Below are 25023 nucleotides of genomic sequence, written 5' to 3' on the forward strand. Positions count from 1 at the left end.
TATAAGCACATTTTATTAAAGCAAAAAAAAGACACTCAGGCTACAGGTCCTTTGTGACCGCTTTAATTTACGTTCATTTTCAGTGAACTATTCTTGTAAGTTTAGAAATGACCAAATGTCCGGGGAAAGTGCAAAAGGTTTTGAATGAAGCTGGAGTGGCATTTCTCAGTCGAGCGCCCCCTGTAGAAAACAGATTTGTCCAAGAATGAGCCATTCAACGTCACAACAACGTCACTTCCGCTTGTTTTGGGAGGAGGCTCGAGAGGAGCGAGGACGCTTCCGTGCGATTCAGCGGGTTATTTACTTCGGAATTCGGATGGACCCAGTAAAGTAATAATAACAACAATTTCGAGTACCTCAGAGGTCCGCACGAGACATTGAGCCGTTCTGCGAACATAAACAGAAGTTTAACTATATTGTTTTTGATTCTTGAGTAAAAAACGAAGAGATTTAAGTTGAGGTAAGCGCTCTTACCTGTTGTTGTTGTGGGTATCTAGCCACTAAGCCATAGTATGCAAGTAAGCAAACAAACACATTTTTATATAGCGAGTGTTTTTAAATGATAAAGTAAAAGGAAGACAGGTTAAAGTAGTGTGTAACCACCACACTCCCTACATATCATGGCAAAATACTGCCACACTAAGTTAAGCAACTTTGTGTAACCTTACATCAGTTAGTTTCCTTCAGGTTTGAGTTGACTAACAGACTTTGTTTGGACATTGCGATCTTTCAGGGCTGTGTGTGTGTGTGTGTGTTGCATAAACCACAAGTGAAAACAAGCAGGACCATATGAAACTTCCGCCAGAAAATGGCTACGCCGGCTGTAGTTTCCACGGATGGAGCGAGCTCCAGTAAGAGCTTTTTATTTCCTCTTGCTGTTTATGACACATTCGTGTAAAGTAGATTAAGCTGTTTTACTGTGCTCTAACTTCAAAAGAATGAGTTCACCTATAGTAAATTAGTCGTGTGGTTTCCTAAATGCAAGAAATGTGTAGTTATGGTGCTTTGAGCACACGTGGAACAATCACCACTGTATAGGCTAACGTTAGTACACTGAACCATACATTACACACACACACACACACACACACACACACACATATATATATATATATATATATATATATATATATATATATATATATATATATATATATATATATATATATATTAGTACCGGGTACCGGTCAAAAGTTTGGAAACATTACAGTTTTTAATGTTTTTGAAAGAAGTCTCTAATGCTCATCAAGACTAATTTATTTGATCAAAACTACAGAAAAAAAAGTGAAATATTATTTCAGTGGTTTTCTAGTTTAATATACTTTAAAATATCATTTATTTCTGTGATGCAAAGCTGGATTTACATTGCCATTACTCCAGTCTTCAGAGTCTAATATACTGATTTGATACTCTGTTATTATCATTGTTGGAAACATTTGTGATGCTTACCGGTAATATATTTTTGGAACCTGTGAGATACTTTTTCAGGATTCTTTGATTTTTGTTTTTTAAAGAACAGCATTTATTCAAAAAAGAAGACTGGAGTAATGGCTGATGAAGATTAAGCTTTGTTTATATTTTTTTAAGTATATTTAAAAAAAGGGAAAACATTTTTAAAATTGTAATAATAGGCCTATTTCACAATATTACTGTATTTTCTGTGTATTTGATCAAATAAATGTGGGCTTGATGAAGAGACTTTTTTCCAAAACATTAAAAATAGTATTGTTTCCGAACCTTTGACCGGTACTATAGAGCATACAATATATATATATATATATAAATAGAATGGCCAAATTTGTAATTTATTGTTTATCAGCCATTACATCAAAATAATTAGCTAATTCACCTAGATTTTGTAGTTTTTGCTGGCAGGATGTTGTTCATTATTATTTTTTCTTCCTTTTTTGTTGCCCTTCAGTTTAGCACACATGATGATTTTATAATTTGCAGATATCCAATAGCTCTTATAATAGTGTTTAGCGGCACATATATAATATAAATGTGTATTATGGTGCTCAGATAAGTGATGAATGCTTTCTAACAAAATGAGATATGATAATGGACTGTTAAAGATGCTCACTTTTTAATATTTCATTAGTGATAGTAGAATTAGAAATGTTTGTTTTGTTTCTTTAATCACTGTTGTCACTCTTCAGATGTCTTTATTTTGGAGGTTATTCCAGCAGAAAGGTACATGCATGTGTGTAGAAGCACATGTGTGGCTGTGTTTGCATATGATCTCTAATTTGAATATCAGTGTTGTAGACAGTCTGTAGTAGGCCCATGACTGCTTGGGTTGTGCTTGTCTTTATTTTAATCGTAGTGCCACCTCAGACTCAGCTGGTGTGATTGGGTTACAGTGTTTTCATGGAAGAACAAAGGAATTGAAACCCAGGTGTCTGTGCATGCTGCATGTTTACACTCACAATTGTGGTTAACGACACATCTCAAGTCTGAAAAGCTATTTAGCATTTGTATTTGCATTTTTTTGCATTTTATTTGTGGTGTAGCTTTTCACACAAAAGCAGATTATAATCACTTCAGTGTCTGGTTAGGATCCCAGTGCATAGGGAAAAGTGCATAAGGCAAAGTCTAAGAAGATAGTTTCATGCTTCACATATTGAAGTGTGAGCTCTGTATTTTTACTTGGCAAGAATCTTATACTTTATTATAATTCAACTAGCTGCGATCCATACATGCACCGTAATGCCTAATGGCTTTTTTCACTGATACGTTTTTGTTTTTTTTCTACTCTAGGTGTTCCTGGAAATCGAAAGATGGCTTCTTCGGAGGTAATTATATACTTTAATAGTTTCATATTCACATTCCACTTCACATTGTCCTGTCACTGTACCAAAATTCCAGTAGTCGGTACCAATACCAGAAAAATGTCATGGTTCTCTCTTCTTTGTACCAATTTTGATACCATTGTAAAAACTAATTTACTATTTAAGTTAACTATTTGAAATTATAAATTAATTATTGTCTTCAAATGTTTATAAGTAATCATAGTTTATAAAAAGATCATGTGAAAAATTTGTAATACAATGAAGGACAAAGAAACATACACAGAACATGTGGCAAGTCTATTAGTTTGCTTATATTTTGACATACAGTATCAGATTGTTCTGTCCCATCTGTTGCTATGGTTGTATAACTGTCAGTCATTGCAGTTTCAGATAAAAAAATCTGGCATTACAGTTGTACAGTTGCTTTAAATATAAATGGTTTTATGTTTTTGGTTCAAAGTTTTTGTCTTATCTGATGTGTTTATTGAGCTGTCATTATCTTTCAGGGTCTGAGCATCTCAAGCTCATCCCAGACGAACAAAAAGACCTTGGGCCACCGAGGAATTGACCCTACAGGGGAGACTACGTATAAAAAGGTTCGAGCTGTGTATTTTTGATATCCTGTAAATATTTCAAAATAGATGTTTGTTGGAGATAAGACCAGATCAAAAGAATCAGCAGTTCAACTTCCAATCTCAGTTTAATGACACACATTCCTGAATCTGTCATATCTACATATATTATTATTGTGTTATCTGTGTGGCACAATGACATAGCCTAGTAAATGGTATGGGCATGTAAATACAGGTAAAACTAGCAGGCCTTGTGTTATTGCGGCCTCCCTTTCAGTTTTATTAAAGACCCATGCGTTAGTGCTATATTTCTGCATAGTCACAGATTAACTGTCTTGTATTTTTGTGTACTTAGGCCCGTTTACAACAAGGGCGATAATTATAACGATAACGACATGGTTCTAAAAATCTTTCTTAATATAAAAGAATAGCAGAGTCCACACCACAACTATAACGATAACGGCACAGAGAAACAATATCACTGTAATCACTTTCAGAACACATTTTTTTCCAGCTGATGAAAGATCATAACTTTTTTAGTTATTGTTCTTTGTGTGAACGGGCCTTTACACATTACCATGTTCTTATTCTGCTCATCATGTGCCCTCTGTTGAAAATCTTTAGACCACATCATCTGCCTTGAAAGGTGCCATTCAGCTGGGCATCACACACAGCGTGGGAAGCTTGAGCCAGAAGCCAGAAAGAGATGTGCTCATGCAGGACTTCGAAGTGGTAGAAAGCATCTTCTTTCCCAGGTGCGTTTGTACACGTGTCTGCATACAGTAGCCATGAGATGACGGAACGGTTGGCTTTAGTAGTCACACGTTGTGTACTTAAACGTGCTTGTATTTGTCTTCCTCTCAGTCAAGGCAGTAGCTCAACTCCAGGTCATCACCATGGTGACTTCAAGTTTAAAACTTATGCTCCCATTGCATTCCGCTACTTCAGAGAGATGTTTGGGATCCGACCTGACGACTACCTGGTAATCTTGTTTGTTCATTAAACGGGGTTCCCGTGGTTTCCTGGAAATATATGGGAATTTTAAAATTGTGTGTTTTAGACCTGTAATAGTCATGTGTTTTGTTTTACTGGAATCTTTGTGAATGACTAAAATATTTCATCAGCTGGAAATTACTGTTGAGTTTGTGTAGAGTTAAACTTGCTTGAAAGCCATTGTGGGGTGGTTCTTTTTCAATTAATTGGTCAAAGAAGTCTTTTTAACTGAAAAAGCCATAAAAAATGTATGCATGATCAATTAATTTCCATCTAAAAAGGTTAATTTGGTTTTGTCTTGTTCAGTCCAAGTTCTTTTTTAATAGGATTATATATATATATATATAAATTTTTTTTGCTGTTCTTGCTTGAGATTACAACTTAATGAACAAAAGCTCTTCTCAGTGATGGACACATGCAACACTCCAGTCATATGTTATCTGCTGTGTGTGTGTGTGTGTTTTCTGCAGTACTCTCTTTGTAATGAACCCCTTATCGAGTTGTCTAACCCTGGAGCAAGCGGGTCTCTCTTCTACGTTTCTGCTGATGATGAGTTTATCATTAAGACTGTACAACACAAAGAGGCAGAATTCTTGCAAACACTCCTGCCAGGTTACTTCATGGTAAGTGAGGGTTTCTTTGTATTTATTTTAGTGCTGTCAATCAATTAAATTAACTAATTCGTCGCACATTTTTCTGTAATTGATTGCAATTAATCGCACCTAACATTGACGTTTCAAGTATATTTTTATATTGTAATAATTTCACATTTAATCTCCAAAATAATGTAGAAACAACATAATGACCGTTGTCTAAATATTTGTTTAATTGCATCTTTTTATGAAAGAAGGCATCACCGATACCAATACCGCTACTGATGTCTCTATGAAATAGATTTTTTCCCCTCAGTTTTTGCCATTAATTATAGCCATTCAGCATTACAGTATAATTGAAAGGTATACATTTTAACATTTATTAGGCAAACAATCTTCACATAAACCCATAATAAATGTCACATTCACCTATGCCTTTCAATATATCAGGGCTAAATGTTTTCTATTAGCCCAGTGTCAGACCAGGTTTCATTGTTTTTGACCCATTTAATCTTGTAAACAGTGCTTTAAGATTTTCAGTTAGGTCTAACAGTCTTCACTGCATATATTATAAATTAATCCTTAAAGTTACAAAAGTTATTCAGTCAAGAGCAGTGAGTGATTTTCTTTTTCTTTTGTTCTTTGATTATCCTTAAAGGGCATATTGCAGTTTTTTTTTAATTCATATTAGGGCTGGGATAAACGATTATTTTTTAAACGATTAATCTAGCGATTATTTTTTCGATTCATCGATTAATCTAACGATTCATTTTTCAGTCCGATTCGATTTCAATTTGATTCGACTATCGATTATCTCCCCATTTATTGACTAATAGAAATTTACACATGTTGATTTACATATCTGAATGAAAAAAAAACATGAATTTCTTAACATTGCAATATATGTTTATTGCTATTAAAATTCCAAAATAAAAGACTATACAAGTGCAAAGTAAAGCATTCTTAGTCAGAGGTAGCATTCAATAAAACCTTGAAGCCTTAAACACACAGGCCTAGCTTACTGAAAAAAAGTGCATCTTGTAATTCTTCTTTCAGATGAAAATAACAACAACTTGATGTCTAGCATTCAATAAAAAAATAAAAAGGTCACCCAAAATACTTGTTTAGAGCAATTGAAAGAATACAGTAACCAATGTAAACTTGAGGGCTTTAAGCTAACACAGAGAGTGCTTTTCCAACAAAAAATAAATAAAAATTAACAGCAGCCTGTCATGGCGTCCTTCCTGAACCAACAGAATTGAACATTTGTTGAAAACACATAGTCCTAGCTTACTGAAAAAAGTGCATCTTTTAATTCTTCATTCACATAAAAATAACAACAACGTATAGTAATACATTCTGCCACTCACCTTTAAAAACAAAAAAACAAAAAAAAACTAAAGTAGTTAACTTGAATTTAATAAATGGAACATTATTGTAAAGTGTTACCGATTTGTTATACACCGATTCAGACAACAACACAAGTGTGTGAGTTCAGTGTTGGGCAGATCAGTTGTTTTAACCAATCATTGAATCGGTTCAAATGAGTCATTAGTTCGCGAATCGGACGTGTAATAAGTGGACGTGTAGCCTACGGCACGCGTTGTGTGATTATCCCGGCAGTTTATTTTTTAGCACAATTCACACTCCACGGTAATTCAGGAGAAAAAAAAAATCTCAGAATGCTCCATGTGAAACTTTGGTCTTCCGCCCTTTTTCTATCGTGTCTAATGATTTTGATTAATATGCACGAGGGAGAGAGAGCAAGACAGCGCTCGTGTTGTTTGAAGACGGTGAGTGCGCGCGCGCGGCCGGGGTTCTCTCTCGTACTTATATATGCGCCCTGTCATATGCGCAATTTCGAGCCTAGCAAGAAGTAGGCCCTGTCCCAAATGGCACACTCCGGACTTGTGTACTTCCTCAGAGTCCACACTTTGGTGACGTCATGTAGTGCAGACCTATAGGGCCCTTGGCGCGAGTCCACGAGGGCGCATTGAGAGGTATTTTTGGGACAGACTCGATCGGCACGCCGGAAATAACGGTCTGGTTGTTGTTGGACAGGAGAAATCACATTTTTGCGCTCCGACGTCTCATCTGCATGTCCACTACACAGCCTAATTTTACAGTTCTATATTTTGATATTATGCATATCACCTGGGCATTAGACAATAGATAAATCATGCTTATTTAAATGATGTATACAGTTGTACATAATAATACATAATGTTCCATTTGAACTAAGATTACAATTTTAAAACATAATTTAAACATATTTTTTTCAATTTACAGGTTTCAATATTCATACTATGTTTACATATGACTCAGTAAAGCCCTGCCATTCGGTTCTATTTATTTAATGAATCATAATGCGATCGTATTATTAAACACGCTATTATTATGTTTGAGACATCAACCACTGGTCGATGACCATAATGTTTGTATAAACTGTAGGTAACAACTGGTAAAATGTACATTTAGGTCATAAAAACAGTAATATTTTCTTCACAGCCATGTCAACAATTATCCGTGAGTGAAATCTCCTCCCATCTGTTGTCTGATTGGCCTTTCGCAAGGATTCCTGGGTAGTTAAAGTGCGTGGAGCCTGCATCTATGCGGGCTTCGTGGAAGACCGCTTCAAGGGTACAAAGGGGGCGCTGCTGAGCACACTTCAGAGCGGTAAAATGCTGAATGGGACGGCCTACGGACTCGTAGACTCAGCGAGCACGCGCAATTCAAGTCCACGAGACCGAAAGTCCGCATGAAGTGCGCCATTTGGGACAGGGCCGTACTCTCAGTCACTCTCAGAGGAACGAGTGCGTGCCGCCTTGCACTTCATAAGTCTGAGGAGCCACTCGTGTTGCTACTACTCTCCGGTGCCGCCATCTTTGTTTTGGGTCTGACGAATCGACGCGCATATTTTGCGTCGACGTCATCGATGACGTTGACGCGTTGTCCCAGCCCTAATTCATATATAACCTTGTATGAAAGTACCATATGAATAGGTAATGCAGGATTTACAATTGTTTGCAAGACATTGAACGTGTCCTTGAACGTGTTTAAAAAAAAGCTTCTTCTTTTTTTTCAACATCGCATCATATTACGTCGTGAGAAGGAGTCATTTGCCGGGCTCTGCGTTTTCTCAGTGCAGATAAGATTGGTATTCAGTAGGAGTGGTCGTGATTCAGTGGGTTTTTGGTAGTTATTGTATTTCAATTTATCATCGTCATGGTAAATTATTGTGAATTATAGGCTGTCAGGACATCGAGTCCACAGGTTTCCGAACAAGAAAAAGGACGATGCTATCTTCCGTGCCTAGATGCGTTTTTTTGCAGGTGAAGAGACAGGACTTCACTTCTGACAGACAGCAGCAGGTTTATTGGGCTGCTGTCACTTTAAGACCTGACTCGCATCGCGTGGATCTGACACGCATCCCATTTTCTCACAACTCTTAACATTCTTTTAAGACTTCATGTAACCTTATTTAAGACTGCTTGCGAGGATACTCTGGAAAAAAATGGCCTTTTGGCATAATGTTGTGTGTTTTGTCCGTTTAAATGCTGTCTGAAGCGGCTTTCTTTGCGCATGAATCGTGTGTGTGTCACATAGACAGGAGATTCACAGACCCGCGTTCTCTTTTGTGTCTTATCGCACTTGAATGTTTTAAAAACATTTGCCTGAATAAGAGCGTGGTCATATAATGTTACACTAGCCAAAGGATGACTGGAAAAAACAAATGCTGAGTTAATTGCGTTAAATATTTTTAACGTGTTAAACTGAAAAAATTATGCGTGTTAATTTTGACAGCTCTAATTTATTTACAAAAAAAAAATTCGTTCTAAAATACTTTCTAGTTCATTCTATTGTTGTTTGAACATTATAAGCAAAGTAGTTTCCTGCATATAATTCACCATTTGTCTTCTAGAACCTGAACCAGAACATGCGTACGCTGCTTCCCAAGTTCTACGGTCTCTACTGCGTTCAGGCAGAGGGGAAGAACATCCGAATCGTAGTGATGAACAACCTGCTGCCATGCGCTGTACCCATGCACCATAAATTCGACCTGAAGGGCTCCACATACAAGCGACGTGCTTCGCCGAAAGAAAAGTCCAAGGGTGTGCCCACGTTCAAAGACCTAGACTTTATGCAGGACATGCCTGAGGGCATACTGCTGGAGAGTGACCACTACAACGCCCTCTGTAGGACCATTCAAAGAGACTGTCGGGTAAGGAGACAGAAGTTACATATACATTTATGCATTTGGCATACCCATTTATTCAGAGCCACTTGCATTGCATTCAAGATATTCATTCCTTCAGTACATGCATTCTCTATTAATCAAACCCATGACCTTGGCATTACTAGTGCCATGCTCTACTGGTTGAGCTACAGGAGTGATCGTCGACATAAATGACAAGTAAAGAGGATAGAATGTAAACAAGAATAATTTTTTTGTGCAGCTTGTCAGTGATCAGTATTAAATGCTGCTCTGTCTTAAAGCATTGCTAGTTTGTGTCTCTTATAACATGCATTTGAAAAAGCAACATGCGTCAAACATCTTTCCAAACATGAGAAGCATTTATGAAACAAAAGACAACATTTAGTAACATGTTTTTACTCACTTCAAAACATCAGATGAGTGCTTGAAAACATCCTTCTGTGAGATGATATGGCTTCTTCCACAGAATAAGGCACACAATATATTATTTCATAGTATTCTCAGAATCGAACCAAAATAGTTTTTTAAAGGTTTATAGGGGGGCGAGACCGAAAAAAGTTTGAAAAAAATCCTAATTTAGAAGTAAAAACCTATTTTCTATCCTGTTTTTGACGCTCTCTTTCAAACACTCTGTTTTGTTCCAGTAAGTAAACATTCAAGACTTTCAAAACGCCAACAGCTATAAATGGCTAACATATTTGCATATTAAAATAATAATTTCAACGTCCCCGCCATTACACATGTGGCATTGTTTTGAAAACTTCCAATGCTGAAAAATATCTTGTTACATAGAAACATTTGCCAACATTGTGAAACATTTATGTGTGTTAAATATGGTTTACAAGTCTTGGTTGTGGCAAATTAAAGTTTAAGTACTTGGAGTTACCACAGTTATAATTGAAAAAGGATGACTTTTACGGTGTTTGTTTCTTGTAAATGGAATTATGAATGAATGTATAATTTTTTTTTTTGTCACACTGTCTTGTAGACTATTCATAGTTCATCCTTTTCGATGAAGTGAAAAACGTATACATTGTCATTTGCAGTGTCGTGTTTTAAATAAAATGCAGCATGTTGTAATGTATTACTGAAAAAAAAAAACAGATGTCGCTCACTGAAGCTTTTCATGATCACAGTGAATGACTTAGATCAAAACAATAACAAAAGCAGCGTTCTCTATGTGCTTCTGTATCCAATAATCCAACTCATTAACCCCATAAATGCCGAAGAAAAGGAAAGAACTGCAAATGCAACTATCACAACTATTCAGTTTGACTGCGGCGCTACAGTATAAATACTCAGTACATATCAAACGATCTGTATCAGCCAAAGCAAGCAACATATAGGCTAAACACTGTTACTCACACTTGTGTAATGCAACATTACTGTAGGGTCTAATGTAGTCGGCACTGCATCTTTTATTTTCAGTCTATCTGAAAAGTCTGCGTCAAACTTTGTCTTGTTCAAAAATGAATATGCAGTAAAATGAAGCAAACAAACAGTGTCTTACTGATGCGATCTGACTTAAACTTTGTTAAAAAATAAAGTTTTCTAAATGTTAAGCCCTATTTGGACAGGATTAGTTTTACAAGGGTAGATGGAGTAATGTAACTTTACCACAGGACGTCTGTAATATTAATGGCCAATTTGCACGGGATAAGAAATCTCAATAAAACTAGCAGAAGTGGGAGGGGTAACTCGTCTGTCACCTCCCTGTGCCTATTATGTTGCTTCCTATTATAACAAGCGCAAACACATATAATCTTAATTCTTATATAAAATTTAATTCTGATTGGATTTTGTTGGTAATTTACCTTACAAAATTTAGCACTTACCTAAAGCTGGTAATTTAGCACTTACCTAAAGCTAAAAGAAGTTCTGTGCCTCTGACAAGTGCTTTCGACCTTCTTTTTGATCTGAATGCATAAACACTTTATGCATCACAAGGATGGCAATGCAAAGACAGTTTTTCCACAACTTGGCACTGCAAAACACTTTGTAAACCTTAGAGGCATCTCTATGGTTTTGTTGCCGGAGTAATTCTGTGTTTGCACCCGTCTCGTATTTACCACTACATGACATGCGTGCATCGGTGGGCAGGGCTGAAGAGGCAATGATGTAGAAGTAGGCGTTAATCTTCTGCAGAGGCGCCCTTTCATCGCACTATGATGTAATAATGCGACAAAATCTGAAACGAGTCATTTTCTGAGCTTGGTTTTTGATAAAAGCTATTAGTCCAAATAACAAGAAAGTTTTGAGTTCTTTATTTTACAGGATATTTTTATAGAACCTCTAATTCTCAATTCATGACCCATTTAAAAACATATTTGGTTGAACCATTCTACATTTTGAATCTGCTAAATGTGCCTGTCACACTTCCTCTATATATCCTTTTATCTATAGGTACTACAGAGCTTTAAGATCATGGACTACAGTCTGCTGATGGGTATCCACAACTTGGACAGGGCAGGTGAAGAGGTGTCTACTGCAGTGCACGATACCCAGAAAAAGGCACCAGGCCAGAAGCCCCTTTATTGCACAGCCATTGAGTCTATTCAAGGGGAGACGAAGGGCAAGAGTTCACCACAGCCATACGAAAGGTGAGTGATCAACCTTTGGCTGGCACCGCTGAAACTACAAAGCACCAAAAAATACCACAAGACTGTCTGTATGTGTTTGGCTATAGAACCTTTTTTGTAATAATTTACACTGTTTAAAAGTTAATGGTCGGTAAGATTTTTGAAATGGGTCTCTGATGCAGAGACTGCATTTATTTGACCAAATATACAGTCAAAGCATTATTACAATTTAAAATAACTGTTTTCTATTTTTTCAAATGTAAATTATTCCTGTGATGGCAAAACTGAATTTTCAGCATACATTACTCTAGTCTTCAGTGTCACATGATCTAAAGTGCTCATTTGGTGCTCAAGAAACATTTCTTATTATCAATGTTGAAAACTGTTGTGCTGCTTAATATTTGTGGAACTGATACATTTTTTTCCCAGAATGTTTTGATGAATCGAAGGTTCAAAAGAACAGCATTTATTTGGAATTTAAACAAATTCAACGCAGATAAATAATTATTATAACCAAAAAATATGAGAAAAAATGTAGGTATAGTCACTCAGTGTGACATCCCTAGTTTGTAGATGCTATTGTACTGTTATGATTATTCTTACTGAGAAATTATTACTTTGTGCCTGCACAACTGTTAATGTGCAATATTTTTTCATTCTTTGCAGTATGGGAGGAATTCCAGCATTCAGTTCAAAAGGAGAAAGGTTGCTGGTTTTCATTGGCATCATTGATATCCTTCAATCTTATAGGTAGACGTTGTTTCCACACCTTTGTGTTTTCTTCATAATAAATCCCTATAACTTACTAATAACATTCTGTATTTAGGCTTGTAAAGAAGTTGGAGCATTCATGGAAAGCTCTGCTGCATGATGGGGTATGTCACACACCCCATATCAAACACTGAATAAAAAGTGAACGTAACAAATAGAACAATAATATTTATGTTTTGTCTACTATTTGATGATGTCCTCTGCAGGACACGGTATCTGTGCACCGGCCGAGTTTCTACGCAGATCGTTTCCAGAAGTTTATGTGCAGCGCAGTCTTCAAAAGACCAACTTGTAAGTTTGATAGTTACATTGAAACGTTTGCAACTGCTGCATTAAAGTGCTGACACATTAAAAATCATTTTTTCTTTCTTACGCTAGTAAAAACATCTCCCTCAAAGAAAAGTCGAGGAGGAACCGTGTCTGTTGGGAAGAAGTCAAACATCGCAGTATCTGGACAGTCACAACAATCCCTTCCTGTAGCAGCAGAACAAACACAGCCACAGCAGACTACAGTGCAGCTGTCCAGCCCAGACACTCAAGGAGACAGCGGTAGGAGAACACATTGAGAGATAACTAGAAAAAGGAAGGTTAAGCAGGGTGTCTGAGCAAGATAAGACTGTAAATTCTTGTGGTAACCAAAAGAATTATTTCAAAAATAGTTGCGATTGTTTCCTCAATCAGTTTTGGAAGTTTCCTTGGTGATTCTGCGTTGGGATGGATAGATATAGATAGTAAAATTCTATACCGTTGTCCAGTGCAGGTCCTGGACTTCTGGGGGCTCTAAGCCAAACTTTGCCCAGGGGCTCCTGTCAGTCAATGCGTTCATAAAAACCGAAAAATGACCCCCGACCCTTAATCTGTTCTTTCAGAGCAGTTTCACTGTCAACCAACAACAGTGAGTTGTAAAGTTCATTAATACAATAAACAAATAAAAATACAATAATAATAAAATAAAAACAATAGGACAAATGCATGAAATGAACAATTTAGCCTACTACTAATAATAGTAATCAAATGTAAAATAAATAAATAAAATAAAACATTACATAGTCTTCACTGTATTACATATTCACTGATTCATATTAAATTTACTAATGTTATTCAGTGAAGAGCAGTGAATGATTCTCTCGTTTTCTTTTGTTGTTTGATTAACATTAAATGACAGAGAGAGCAGATGGTTTGAATTAAAAGTCCCCAAGATGGACATTTTGGCATATTTTTGTGGGTATTTGTCCCTTGAAACGCACACCCGCTGTACTTGTCCATGTCTCTCTCCATCTTTGATCGCGTGGACAGAAAGTCACCTGTTTAACAGCTTAATGCTCTTTTACACGTGACGTTACATGATTTGACTGATTTGGACGTTACGTATGGTGACCGCGCTCTGCTTAAAGGAAAGGAACAGAAAGCTGGATCATGTTTTCATAATTGTTGGAAACCGAATCCAAACCCCTGGTGGTTCAGGGGCCCTACGCAACATGCGTACTTTGCGTATAGGGATGACCCCGGCACTGCTGTTGTCAGAATAGATTAAATATAAAACTCTTGAAACTAATGTAAATCCTGTGATCTAAGTGAATTTAGGCATTAATATTAATATTCTACATCTGTGTTGTTTTGATGATTGCTTGATTTTGATAAATGTATAAACTCTCTGATCTGAGAAGAATGGGTCTCTTACTTTTTTGCCTGCAATCTATAAACTTAGATTCTACTTGTGGGTCTCAGCGGTGTGGCCAGGGTTGCTTAACTTGCCCTTGCTAGTATGGAAAACATTGTTCATGTTGTGCTATGTTTTCAATGCTAGCAGATACTGCATGATAACGGTGTAGTTTAAAAGTTAGATGGCCTTGTGTGCTGATAACAGAGCAAATGAGAGCTGTAAATGTCTGCCCCCTACAGCACATGCATGTAATAAAGCCTGTCCAGTTCTCTGAGGTTTTTGCATTTGAATCATCTGACATTTTAGAGGCCTAGATTTAGACATTATCAACATGATTTTCCCCTTCAACCCTGACTAAATCATTATTGACTAAGGAGCGCTCACTCTTTTGGCACTTCTTCTTTTTCAGGTGCTCGTCCTGACCTGCTCCCACAACAGGTCACTGAAGATGAGATCACGAGTAGCTCAGCTGACACAACCCTGTCAGCAACCTCTCCTGGAAGCTCTCGGCCCTCCACGAACACTCCAGTTCTGAGGTATGTGATGTTTAGACTAGATGATTAGGTTGAATTTGATGAAAGATGAGTTTTACAACTACTAATATTCATTTTATCACATACTCACTGTTTTCACTAATAATAAATATGTCTATTGGTGCATTTCATTTCCAGTCGTAGCAGTATAGCTGCCCAGTCATCAGGGGAAAGTTTGGATGTAGAAGTCATTTCACTCAGTGAGATTGTTCCACAGACAAGCACGTCAGAAGTAAGAGACATTTTGTTCTGGGCTGCAATCTGTTTCAGTGTAGTAGACTAAACAACATAGAGTAAATTCCATGAGTAAAGTGTTTTTATGTCCTACTACAACTGTGGTTCTCAACTAGTTGGTCACAAACTGAATTCAATTCAAGCTTATTTGTATGGCGCTTTTCACAATACATATTGTTTCGAAGCAGCTTTACAGAAAACGCTTGTTTCATTGGTACAATTTTTGGAAATATTCTGTTATCAGTCAGAGATCAGTGTATCAAAGTAAAGTCCATATGGCAGTATTATACAGCCTTGATATAATATGTTATGTGCTTTGATTAATTTAAGCACAACCAGTGAAAATGTTAGGCAGCAATTACAACTTGTGCTTGTAATGATTAGAATATAAGGATAATATTTGATAGTTTTGTATGTCGATCCAGAGTTGGCGCCATCTGAAGTCTTTGCAATTGTCTGTGTCAGCTGAAATAGCAAACAGGAGCTGCCGCAATCTATAACACTTTATATTATAATACTTGTGCTGTTGTTTATGCATATACAACTTGTCAGTCATCTTTTTCAGCCTGCCATATTAAAGGGATAGTGACCCAAAAATGAAACTTCTGTCATAATTTATTCACTCTCATGTTATTCCAAACCTGTATGAGTTTCTTTCTTCTGCTGAACACAAAAGAAGATATTTTGTAGAATATGGGCCACCAAACAGGCCCAAGAACCCATTGACTCCCATAGTAGGAAAAACAAATACTATGGAAGTCAATGGGGTCTATTAACTGTTTGGTTACAGACAGTAAATTGGTGAGTAAATTATGACAGAATTTCCATTTTTAGGTGATCTATCCCTTTAATAAGTTTGCATAATGTCCCAGCTATTCATGGTTTGAATATTTGATTTCACAACACTTTTGTTAGTTTTAGTACGATAACCAGTTTGCTACACTATTGTGTTACCACTTGACAATAGAAAATCTGAAGTGAAACCATTTGGGAACCTCTGGTCTACCATGCCAACAAACAAATAAGATAGGATCTCTCTATCCTCAGAGTGCATGCACTTTTGCGAATTACAATGTGGTCTTTGTGTCGTTTAACAGGATATGTGATCTGCCTCCTACAAAGCATGCTGGATTACTTGTCTAGTCATTCTACCCTGTTGTAAAAGAGTTTTATTTATTCTTTCTTTTGCTGTTGCAGTGAAAGACTGTGGATGAACAGGACAAAATAAAGCCCTCAAAGACAAAGATTTACTCTCTTTTAAGGATATTGGAACAGGATGAAAATGAAAAGCATGAAAGTAAGATGGAGTTGCTGTAAACATCCGAGGAAGTGAAAACTGGAGAATCTGGATTACAAAAGAGAGAAGTGCACGTTCATAAGACTGTAAAACATTAGGATAAAGATCCCCCCCCCCTTTTATATATATATTTTGGATGTCAGTACATCCAATATTGCTGCTAAGAAATGGAACCAAAAGAAAGATGCCACTGTATACCTCAACAGTGTGATATCACTGTTCTCAAACAGTTTCATTTTTAAAAGAACTCCCAGGACCTGATAATGTTCACAGCAGAAGAACAGTGATGAGAACTTTGCATCATGTGACTGGCTTTTGGAGAACAAACTGGACTTTTGAGGACTTAATTTGACCATGCGTCTTTTTTTCCTCTTAGTTTGCCAAGGAGAGCTATCTGCTGGAGTCGTTATTTACTTTGCTAAGGGAAGAAAGGACATTTGGCAGGTTGTGAGTTTTAAAGACATTTTAGGAAAATGTCATGAATATCCCCCAAAAAAAACAAAAACGTGTTGGATGAGTCAATCCAGATCAGGTTGCCTGAACAATCATGTAACAAGACACTTTTTTTCAAAACTTTGAATCTGTAAAATAGGTTCGATTTGGTTTTAGAAATTGATTCAAATGCAGTACTGTGATGTTTTTTGAATATTTATATGTGCCTTAATCACAAGAGTTATTTTGCCTTGTAATGAACAGGAAGCCTTTCACTGTGCATGACGCCTGCAAGTGGATTGTGCCGGATTGCATGGGTCACCTAGACAAAAACACAGTATCCCTCTCTCTTTCTCAAATATCAGTCTTTCATGTGTGACTGACCTATTAACATAATTAATAAAAAAAATATTTGGAGTAAGTTTGGAGATTGATTTACTTAAACTTTACATTGTTTGCAAAAAAAAAAAAGAAAGAAAGAAAAAGAAGGCAAAAGCAAACAAGACAACAGATCACTTTTGTAACATTGGCAGAAATATTAAACCATGTATAAAAGACCTAATTCAGTATTTCGGCTTGCAGGACTAATGTTTTTTTTTTGTTGCTTTTTTAGCATTGATTTTAAAATGGCAGTTTTTTTTAGGGCACAATAAGACAGACCTGGCAGAACCGCTACTGTAAAACAATATATAGCATCTGTGCTGGTATCCTTTAATGAAATTTAGGTTACATAGACTGTGTAGCTTAGGAACTTCTCTTAATGCCTCGGTTTTGTTAAGAGAATTGAAGTCAAACTAAACTAAATCCTGAACAAAACTTATTTTTTTCATCATTTTTGAATGTGCATGCTAATCAGTCAGCCTGAATGCAGAGACATTAATGATGAAGATGCAAATATGAAATATGGATACGTAGTTGAGTAAGGGAACATTGCTGTAACTTTTTCTGTGACAATTTTTATGAACAAAAAAGACATTCCTGTACAAAGTCATATTTATTTGTATGTTTGCTTGTAATTTATTTCTTTATCTCAAGTTCCAAATTGTCTATCGCAGGTTTTTGTGACACGGTATGCAAGTTCTGATAAATTTGTTTGGGTTGGTGAATGTGTTTTTTTACTGTACACTCACGATCTGGGATTCTAGTGCAATTGCTGTTTGCTCTGAAAATGCTTATTGCCTCAAACTGAGAATTGTCTTAAGTAGTAGCTTTAAAAATAATTTAAAATATTTCTCTCTTACAATGACATTCATGTATTACAGCTCTCTGTCAGAGGATATTGAGACTTTTGGAGTGGAAAATATTGTAACATTTCATGCTGTATGCAAATTACTGAAATAAACAACACTGAAAAAATGTCAATAGATCAACTTCCTGTGTTATGCTTTACTATCAGATGATCTCTTCAAGCCTGTTAAAGGCATTGTATGTGTTTTAGAGTTTACATCTGCACTTAAATTTCACGTTGTTCCAAAACTGTATGACTTATTCCTGTGAAAACAAAAAACAAAAGAGATGTTAGGCAAAATTACATTAATATTCATTGTTCAACAACAAGGTGAGGATAGTTTGGAACAACAAGTTGAGGATATTTACATTTTTGGAGAGAACGATCCTGTTCTCAGACACGTGACCTCCGACCACATGTGGGCGCTACGTATTTACAAATATACTTCTACGCCGCGACCGGGAAGAGAAGCAGCGACGGAGCTATCGACCAATCAGCTTTGCGATTACAAACATCGTCAGTGTCCTACATCTGTTAACCAATCAGCGATGCCGTCACTTTGGGAAACGGACTAGAGGATTTCCAAGATGGGGCTCGAAAGCACTATGGTCTGGTAAGAAATAAACAAACGCGTTGTTTTAGATATAAATACGCCTTTTGCGTAGTTAATACTCCTCCGACTTATTGTAAATACGTAGGTTTTTCGTTCTGTCACACTTTTGAGCTCATAGTTGGGAACAAGTAACATAATTCAATAGTCGCTTTCTGGTTAGAATGACATTCTCCTGAGTCATTATTCAGCAGGTAACGTTAGATCTATCATAAAGAAACAGATCACTAACACACACAAACACATTTATGACCCATAAACAATGACCACTTGTTTGTGAACTCGGTCTGATAGCATCTTATTCAGTCTTCTAGAACTGTCATGAAGTGATACTGAATGTGTTGATGGTCCAACGCCCTCTAATGCTGTCTAGATAGGCAGCTTGCTTGTTTTTGATACACATTCATATAGCTAAAGCAGTTGTCTACTGATAGGATCTAGTTCACTCACTCTGGCTGTTATGCAAATGACAATAGGATAACTATGTGCTAGTGTTTCATTCTTCATTCCTTGCAAATGTCAGCCAGTCAAGTCACCTTTATTTATATAGCGCTTTATACTATTCTGAAGGCAGTTCAACGTTGATTCAGTTCAATTAAATAACTTTAATAATGTAAAGTTAATCAATTATGAAATGACTGTAATCATCATGAAACTACTTGTCCTAGCAGGTCCACCTGGAATGGCACATTCATAGCTGGCCATAGGGGCTCATCTAATTGGTGTGCATTTAAAGTCACCATGAAATCAAATTTGAAAATTCTTATTTTTTATGAAATATTGCCATTTATAATAAATCATTTATTTGTGCACATGCTTATTTTTATTAAATTCATGTGCCCTCGTAATCTTTAATCCCATCCCTCTTGAATTGACATCTCTTCTCTGACATTCACATGAGATCACAGCAATAGCAAACCACAACTATCCAATCAATTCCCGATGGACAAAATCAAGTCCCGCCCTACATTTCTACTCATTCAAGAAGCTGTTTCATTCTGATATACGGCACAATAGGGAAGAAAACACTTTCATAACTTGCGTTTAATGCTGACTTTAAGGATACAGACCGGATGTCTGGGTGCCTCTCATCACCCAGTTTATACTATTACACTTCCATAAATTCAATGATTGTTTTAAATAGGAAACATGCTGATTGCCTTCATTTGTCTTTACAGTGTGGACAACAGTGAATACATGAGGAATGGAGACTTTCTGCCCACCAGGTTACAGGCACAGCAGGATGCGGTCAACATTGTCTGTCACTCAAAGACCCGTAGCAACCCAGAGAACAATGTGGGCCTAATCACAATGGCCAAGTAAGTTTGTCGGTGTTGTATTTTATTTCATGCTGTGATGATGTTTGCATGTAATAACACATGGTTTGGTTGCAGTAATTGTGAGGTCCTCACCACTTTAACTCCAGACTGCGGCCGCATACTCTCAAAGCTCCATGCGGTTCAGCCAGTGGGAAAAATCTGCTTCTGCACCGGCATACGAGTGGCACATGTAAGTACATTCATTGATGCTTAAAGGGGTAGTTGACCCAAAAAATTAACATTTACTCACCCTTATTTTTTTCCAAACCTGTATGACTTACTTTTTCATTGATAAGCCATGACGCACAAGCATCATATGACTCCTGTACTATATACTAATCCTTCTAAAGCCATACGATAGCTTTGAGTGATTACTTCTGTTCAGAAAGCTTTAGATGTTTTTTGTTTATCTAACACACACACACACACACACACATATATATATATATATATATATATATATTAGGGCTGGGTAAAAAATATCGATTTCTCGATTTTAATCGATTCTCATTTTTACGAACCGATATCGATTCTTAAATCCCAAAAATCGAATTGCAAGCTTGTGAATCAAAATTGAATCGAATTGTGAAATTTGTGTCAATACCCAGACCTAAAATATAGCATTCAGCATACATATATATGTGTGTGTATGTATATATATATATATATATATAATATGTATATATGTATATATGTGTGTATGTATGTATGTATGTATGTATGTTGAACCCTTAATCTCCATTCTTTGTAATTGCTTGGAAAAAACATCCTGTAAATTCTTCAGAAATGTTCCTTTTGTGTTCCGAATTTCAAATTTTTCTTTGAAAAGTGGAAGTAGTATTTTAATCCTCTAACATTTACTTTTGTTTGTCTACATGTAGTTGGCACTAAAGCATAGACAAGGCAAGAACCACAAGATGAGGATTGTCGCTTTTGTGGGCAGCCCAGTGGAGGACAACGAAAAAGATGTATGTGTTTTATTTTTTTATTCATTTTATTATTATTTATTATTCATTTATTCATTTTTAATCAAATCTTTTCCAGCTGGTGAAGTTGGCAAAACGGTTGAAAAAAGAAAAAGTCAATGTAGATCTGATAAATTTCGGAGAAGAGGTGACTGCTCAAAACTTCCTTACCTGTGAATCACTTACAAATCTTTCAGGTTTTTTCTTACTTACATGTTTCGCTTTGTCTCTTTTTAATCAACCTGTTCAGGAGGTGAACACAGAGAAACTGACTGCGTTTGTGAACACTCTGAATGGAAAGGAGGGCACAGGTTCTCATCTGGTCACGGTTCCCCCTGGGCCCAGCCTGGCTGATGCCCTGCTCTCTTCTCCCATCCTGGCTGGTGAGGGTGGTACCATGATGGGCCTGGGTGCAAGTGATTTTGAGTTTGGAGTGGACCCCAGTGCGGACCCAGAGCTGGCCCTGGTAATATACAAATTCATCTCTGGGATAATTGCACTGAAGAATGAATCCATAAACGAAAAAGTGAAATGTCATTTTTTTTAAAGGTGACACTACTTTTACATCTATTTAAAATGCAGAGACGTCTATAAGTAAAGCATTTATTCTGAAATTTTGGCTGACGAAATGGTTTTAAAGGGCCAAAATCAATGACGGAAACAGTTAAGTTTGATTAGCGCCTCTCCAATGGCGCATTTTGACTCTCCAGCGTCTATTTCTTGCTAGTGTTGATTTCTTTAATATGAAACAGTTTGTATTTTCAAATTTAGTTGATTTAATCACACAATTTTTCACTAAAGAAAGATATAGAATGACTTACTGGAAAGATTTCAATAAAACAGCTAGTAAACATGATGTCCCATAACATTACATTTACCTCAGGAAAGCCATTCAATCTCTATATCTCATTAGTTAGCTAAAAAGAAATTACTCAAGAGAGCAGCATTTTATTAAATATATGCACTGCATTACATTTTCATTATATTTTTACTTAACCTCTCAGTGATGTATTCATTATTTAATGTATGTTTGAATAAATCTGTCTTGAAAGCAACTTATTTTTTACAGCCATTGTTAAAATGTTATATTTCACCAACAAACTGGAGTAGAAACCTAATTATATGATTCTATTTCTGGATTATTACATAAACTTTAAGTTTGTTACTAATTAAAAAAAAAAAGTAATTAAAAAGTCTAAAATTAATACATTTATACAAAAAAATATATTTTTAAATAAGAACATTTTTGGTTTTCAGCCAAGTTCGTCCTGAATTTTCTGTCTCGGCCCAGAATTTTAATTTCGGTGCATCTCTTTCTGCATTCTCTCACCCTCAAAATGGGTGAACATTAAAGCTGTGTGGTACTTGAGCATTGCTCTGTTTGTTTGTGCATGCCTTACAACTTCAGCAGCGTTATTGAATGATCAATTCTCCCACATTGATTCAAATTATTAAAGCAATTAGCAACAATTTTAGAATGTTGTTTAGGGCAATCTCACTTGAGATCTAGTCTGATGACATTAAAAGGGGAGATGTTTATTGGAGTTGCTTTTGATATACAGGCGCTGCGTGTATCTATGGAAGAACAAAGGCAGCGGCAGGAAGAGGAGGCTCGTAGGGCGGCCGCCCAATCAGCAGCTGAAGCTGGCGTTCCCACCGCAACCGCTGACGGTAAACACATGTGTGGATGTTTGAAATACTGAAGGATGGTGGTGGGCACAGTGGTTCTGGGCAAATAATTGGAAGGGTAACACTTTATATAATTTTTTTATTAATACATCATTAACAAACATTATATAATGCTTAACAGATCATTGGTTAATATATATTCACATTTGAGATAATGTGCTGGTTAATGTTTACTAATGAACTTATTAAATATTATGTAATGATTATCAGATCATTATTTAATGTAAATAAAATGCTAATAAATCTCATCACACTTCCAATTTACACATTGTTTAACATTTACAAATGTTGTGGAAAAATATTAATTTTAAGCACTTTGCATACTATTCATGTTAACATATTATTCATTAACTCAACCACAGTCTGTGAAACCATTCATTATTTATAAATGTTTATACACATTTATTAACCATTTAGTAAATTAATGGGCAGTTATCTCAATGGAAAAGTGCTCCAAATGACCTGAATTCACCCTATTTACACATCTTTACAAATCATTTATTAATTATTTGTTCATGTTTTTGCAGTACCCAATCTAAAGTTGAAGCTACTCATCATTTGTTTATGTGTTAACTATGAATCAGTTAGTACCTTTATGGACACTGGACTTTTAGCTGCTGTAACAATGTTTGTGTAAAGGGTTAAGTTTAGCTAAATGCTTTCTAAAGACATATTAGCACCACATACTTTTAATTTGGGTGAAAAACATATTTTTATTGCCTCAACAGGATATTCCTCGAATCATACATCAACAGGAGAAAAATCGATTTTCACTGGTTCGTTTATCAAAACAATGTAATATAAACATTTTGAACCGTGTCCCCTTATAGTAATCAAATTGATCTCTGTACTCTGTCGACACCTTAACCAACCCTTATACCTACCCGTACCACCAACCCTGTCCCTAATATTACCTGAATCACACCTCAATAGCAGCAAGTGTTTTGCAATAGAAAACACACGTTTTTTTTTAACACAAGTACATAGTAGTTAAAGAAACCTAATATAAAGTGGGACCAGACATTCTTATATTGTTAATTTTTCTGTTAAACATCCGGATCATTCATAGCTACCAAACGACTTTTTGCGTTTGTAAATGTAAAAAATGAAGTGCATAAAGTAATAAATGAACTGATGTTTAATGACATTTGTAGATTTTCAAGAAGTGCATGATCATATAAATTGAAAGTTTAATGACATTTGTAAGCATTTTAATTTACATTAAATAATGATCTGTTAATCAATCAACATGCAATATTTAATTCTTCAGTAACAAGCACATTATCTTATATTTCTAGCTGTGAATATTTATTAACTAATGATCTGTTAAGCATTAAATGTTTGTTTATGATTGATTAATTAAAGTCATATATAAAGTGTTACCGCATATGGTACAAAAAAAACATTTTAGCTTATATATTTTTTATTAATATTTTCTTTGCATCATTTAAATTACAAATATTTCATCATAGTATATATATTACCAGATGATTTCTGCCTTTCATATCATTAATACAGTCCTGAATAACCTTTTTCTAAAAAGCTGAATCAGTTATTGACTCATTTTTGCGGCCTATTCCTTTTACCTTAAAGTCGATTCCCGTTGCAGACAATGCTGTTTGTTCTCTCCCTCAGAATCAGAGGAAGCTCTTCTGAAGATGTCTGTCTCTCAGCCCGAGAGTGCTGTGGCAGCACTGCCAGACTTCAGCAGCATGACAGAGGAGGAGCAGATAGCCTATGCCATGCAGATGTCCCTGGCAGGTGGAGGTTTGTGTCACCCTCTTGTACCTTGTTAATCTTAGAACATACTTTGTGTGCTTGACATAGATTGTAATATTGCTCATTATCCCTCTTATGTCAGAATTTGGAGAATCAATGGATACGGGAGCTCCAATGGACACTGCGGAATCTAAGGTAATTAAAAATATTGTCTGCTGGGCTCATCACAGTTTCAGTATTCTAAAAAAAGTTAACTTTAAAATTGTATAGTTTCAAATTGAGCAGGAATCCCTGGTGACTTGCACTTTTTAACTGATTCTACAGGAAGAAGATGATTATGATGTAATGCAGGACCCAGAATTCCTCCAAAGTGTCCTGGAGAATCTACCTGGTGTTGACCCCAACAATGAGGCCATCCGCAATGCTATGGGCTCCCTGGCCTCTCAGAGTGGTAACAAACAAGAGGGGAAAAAAGATGATGAGAAGAAGAAATAAATTCAAGTGTTCTGTGACCGATTGATTGCTGTACAAGCCATTTGACGTGAAATGCAGAAATGAGTTAAACTCAAGTGGCCAGCAGAAGTCTTTATAAAAGCAGTTTTAGATGCATAATGAGTTGCAATCAGACATTCATAACCAAATTACTGCAATGTTGTGTGGTACCTCAAAAATTCACACATGGCTTGCTTTTTTCCCTTTTTGCTCTGTGCACAATTGATTAAATATTTGATAATCCCATGCAAGACATGTAATCTGAATGGTTTTCTTTTTTCTATTGCCATTAAAATGACATCTGACCAGAAGCCTTACAGGTCCTT

General features: G+C 36.1%; 2 protein-coding genes across 3 annotated transcripts; both read left to right on the forward strand.

Moving 5' to 3' along the window:
- The first annotated feature begins 222 nt into the window (after positions 1-222).
- On the forward strand, positions 223-18037 carry pip5k1aa (phosphatidylinositol-4-phosphate 5-kinase, type I, alpha, a). 2 transcript variants are annotated; one of them, XM_082185803.1, is made up of 16 exons: positions 227-460; positions 734-851; positions 2761-2795; positions 3299-3388; positions 3989-4119; positions 4229-4346; positions 4828-4980; positions 8873-9172; positions 11570-11766; positions 12412-12495; positions 12572-12620; positions 12723-12807; positions 12895-13065; positions 14589-14715; positions 14851-14944; positions 16144-18037. In XM_082185803.1, exons 2-16 carry the CDS (start codon positions 809-811, stop codon positions 16144-16146), a joined length of 1680 nt encoding a protein of 559 aa, XP_082041929.1. In that variant the 5' UTR covers positions 227-460; positions 734-808; the 3' UTR covers positions 16147-18037. The 2 variants fall into 2 exon arrangements, with proteins under 2 accessions (XP_082041930.1, XP_082041929.1); XM_082185804.1 differs by lacking the exon at positions 734-851 and having other exon boundaries at positions 223-460.
- A 343-nt stretch (positions 18038-18380) lies between these two features.
- On the forward strand, positions 18381-25008 carry psmd4a (proteasome 26S subunit ubiquitin receptor, non-ATPase 4a). Its single transcript, XM_082186045.1, has 10 exons — positions 18381-18516; positions 19692-19832; positions 19908-20022; positions 20714-20800; positions 20877-20945; positions 21048-21263; positions 22360-22468; positions 24122-24253; positions 24348-24400; positions 24530-25008. The coding sequence occupies exons 1-10, from the start codon at positions 18491-18493 to the stop codon at positions 24698-24700; spliced, it is 1119 nt and encodes a 372-aa protein (XP_082042171.1). The 5' UTR covers positions 18381-18490; the 3' UTR covers positions 24701-25008.
- The last annotated feature ends 15 nt before the right edge of the window (positions 25009-25023 follow it).

The sequence above is a fragment of the Leuciscus leuciscus genome (genome assembly GCF_965113295.1).
Source record: "Leuciscus leuciscus genome assembly, chromosome: 12".
In the NCBI taxonomy this organism is placed as follows: domain Eukaryota; kingdom Metazoa; phylum Chordata; class Actinopteri; order Cypriniformes; family Leuciscidae; genus Leuciscus; species Leuciscus leuciscus.

Bases quoted from the DNA above. Each gene is read 5' to 3' on its own strand.
- pip5k1aa (XM_082185803.1), top strand. From the start codon at position 809: ATGGCTACGCCGGCTGTAGTTTCCACGGATGGAGCGAGCTCCA. The intron at 852-2,760 runs GTAAGAGCTTTT...TTTCTACTCTAG, and splicing joins CACGGATGGAGCGAGCTCCA to GTGTTCCTGGAAATCGAAAG. The intron at 12,496-12,571 runs GTAGACGTTGTT...TTCTGTATTTAG, and splicing joins GATATCCTTCAATCTTATAG to GCTTGTAAAGAAGTTGGAGC.
- psmd4a (XM_082186045.1), top strand. From the start codon at position 18,491: ATGGGGCTCGAAAGCACTATGGTCTG. The intron at 20,023-20,713 runs GTAAGTACATTC...GTCTACATGTAG, and splicing joins CCGGCATACGAGTGGCACAT to TTGGCACTAAAGCATAGACA. The intron at 24,401-24,529 runs GTAATTAAAAAT...CTGATTCTACAG, and splicing joins TGGACACTGCGGAATCTAAG to GAAGAAGATGATTATGATGT.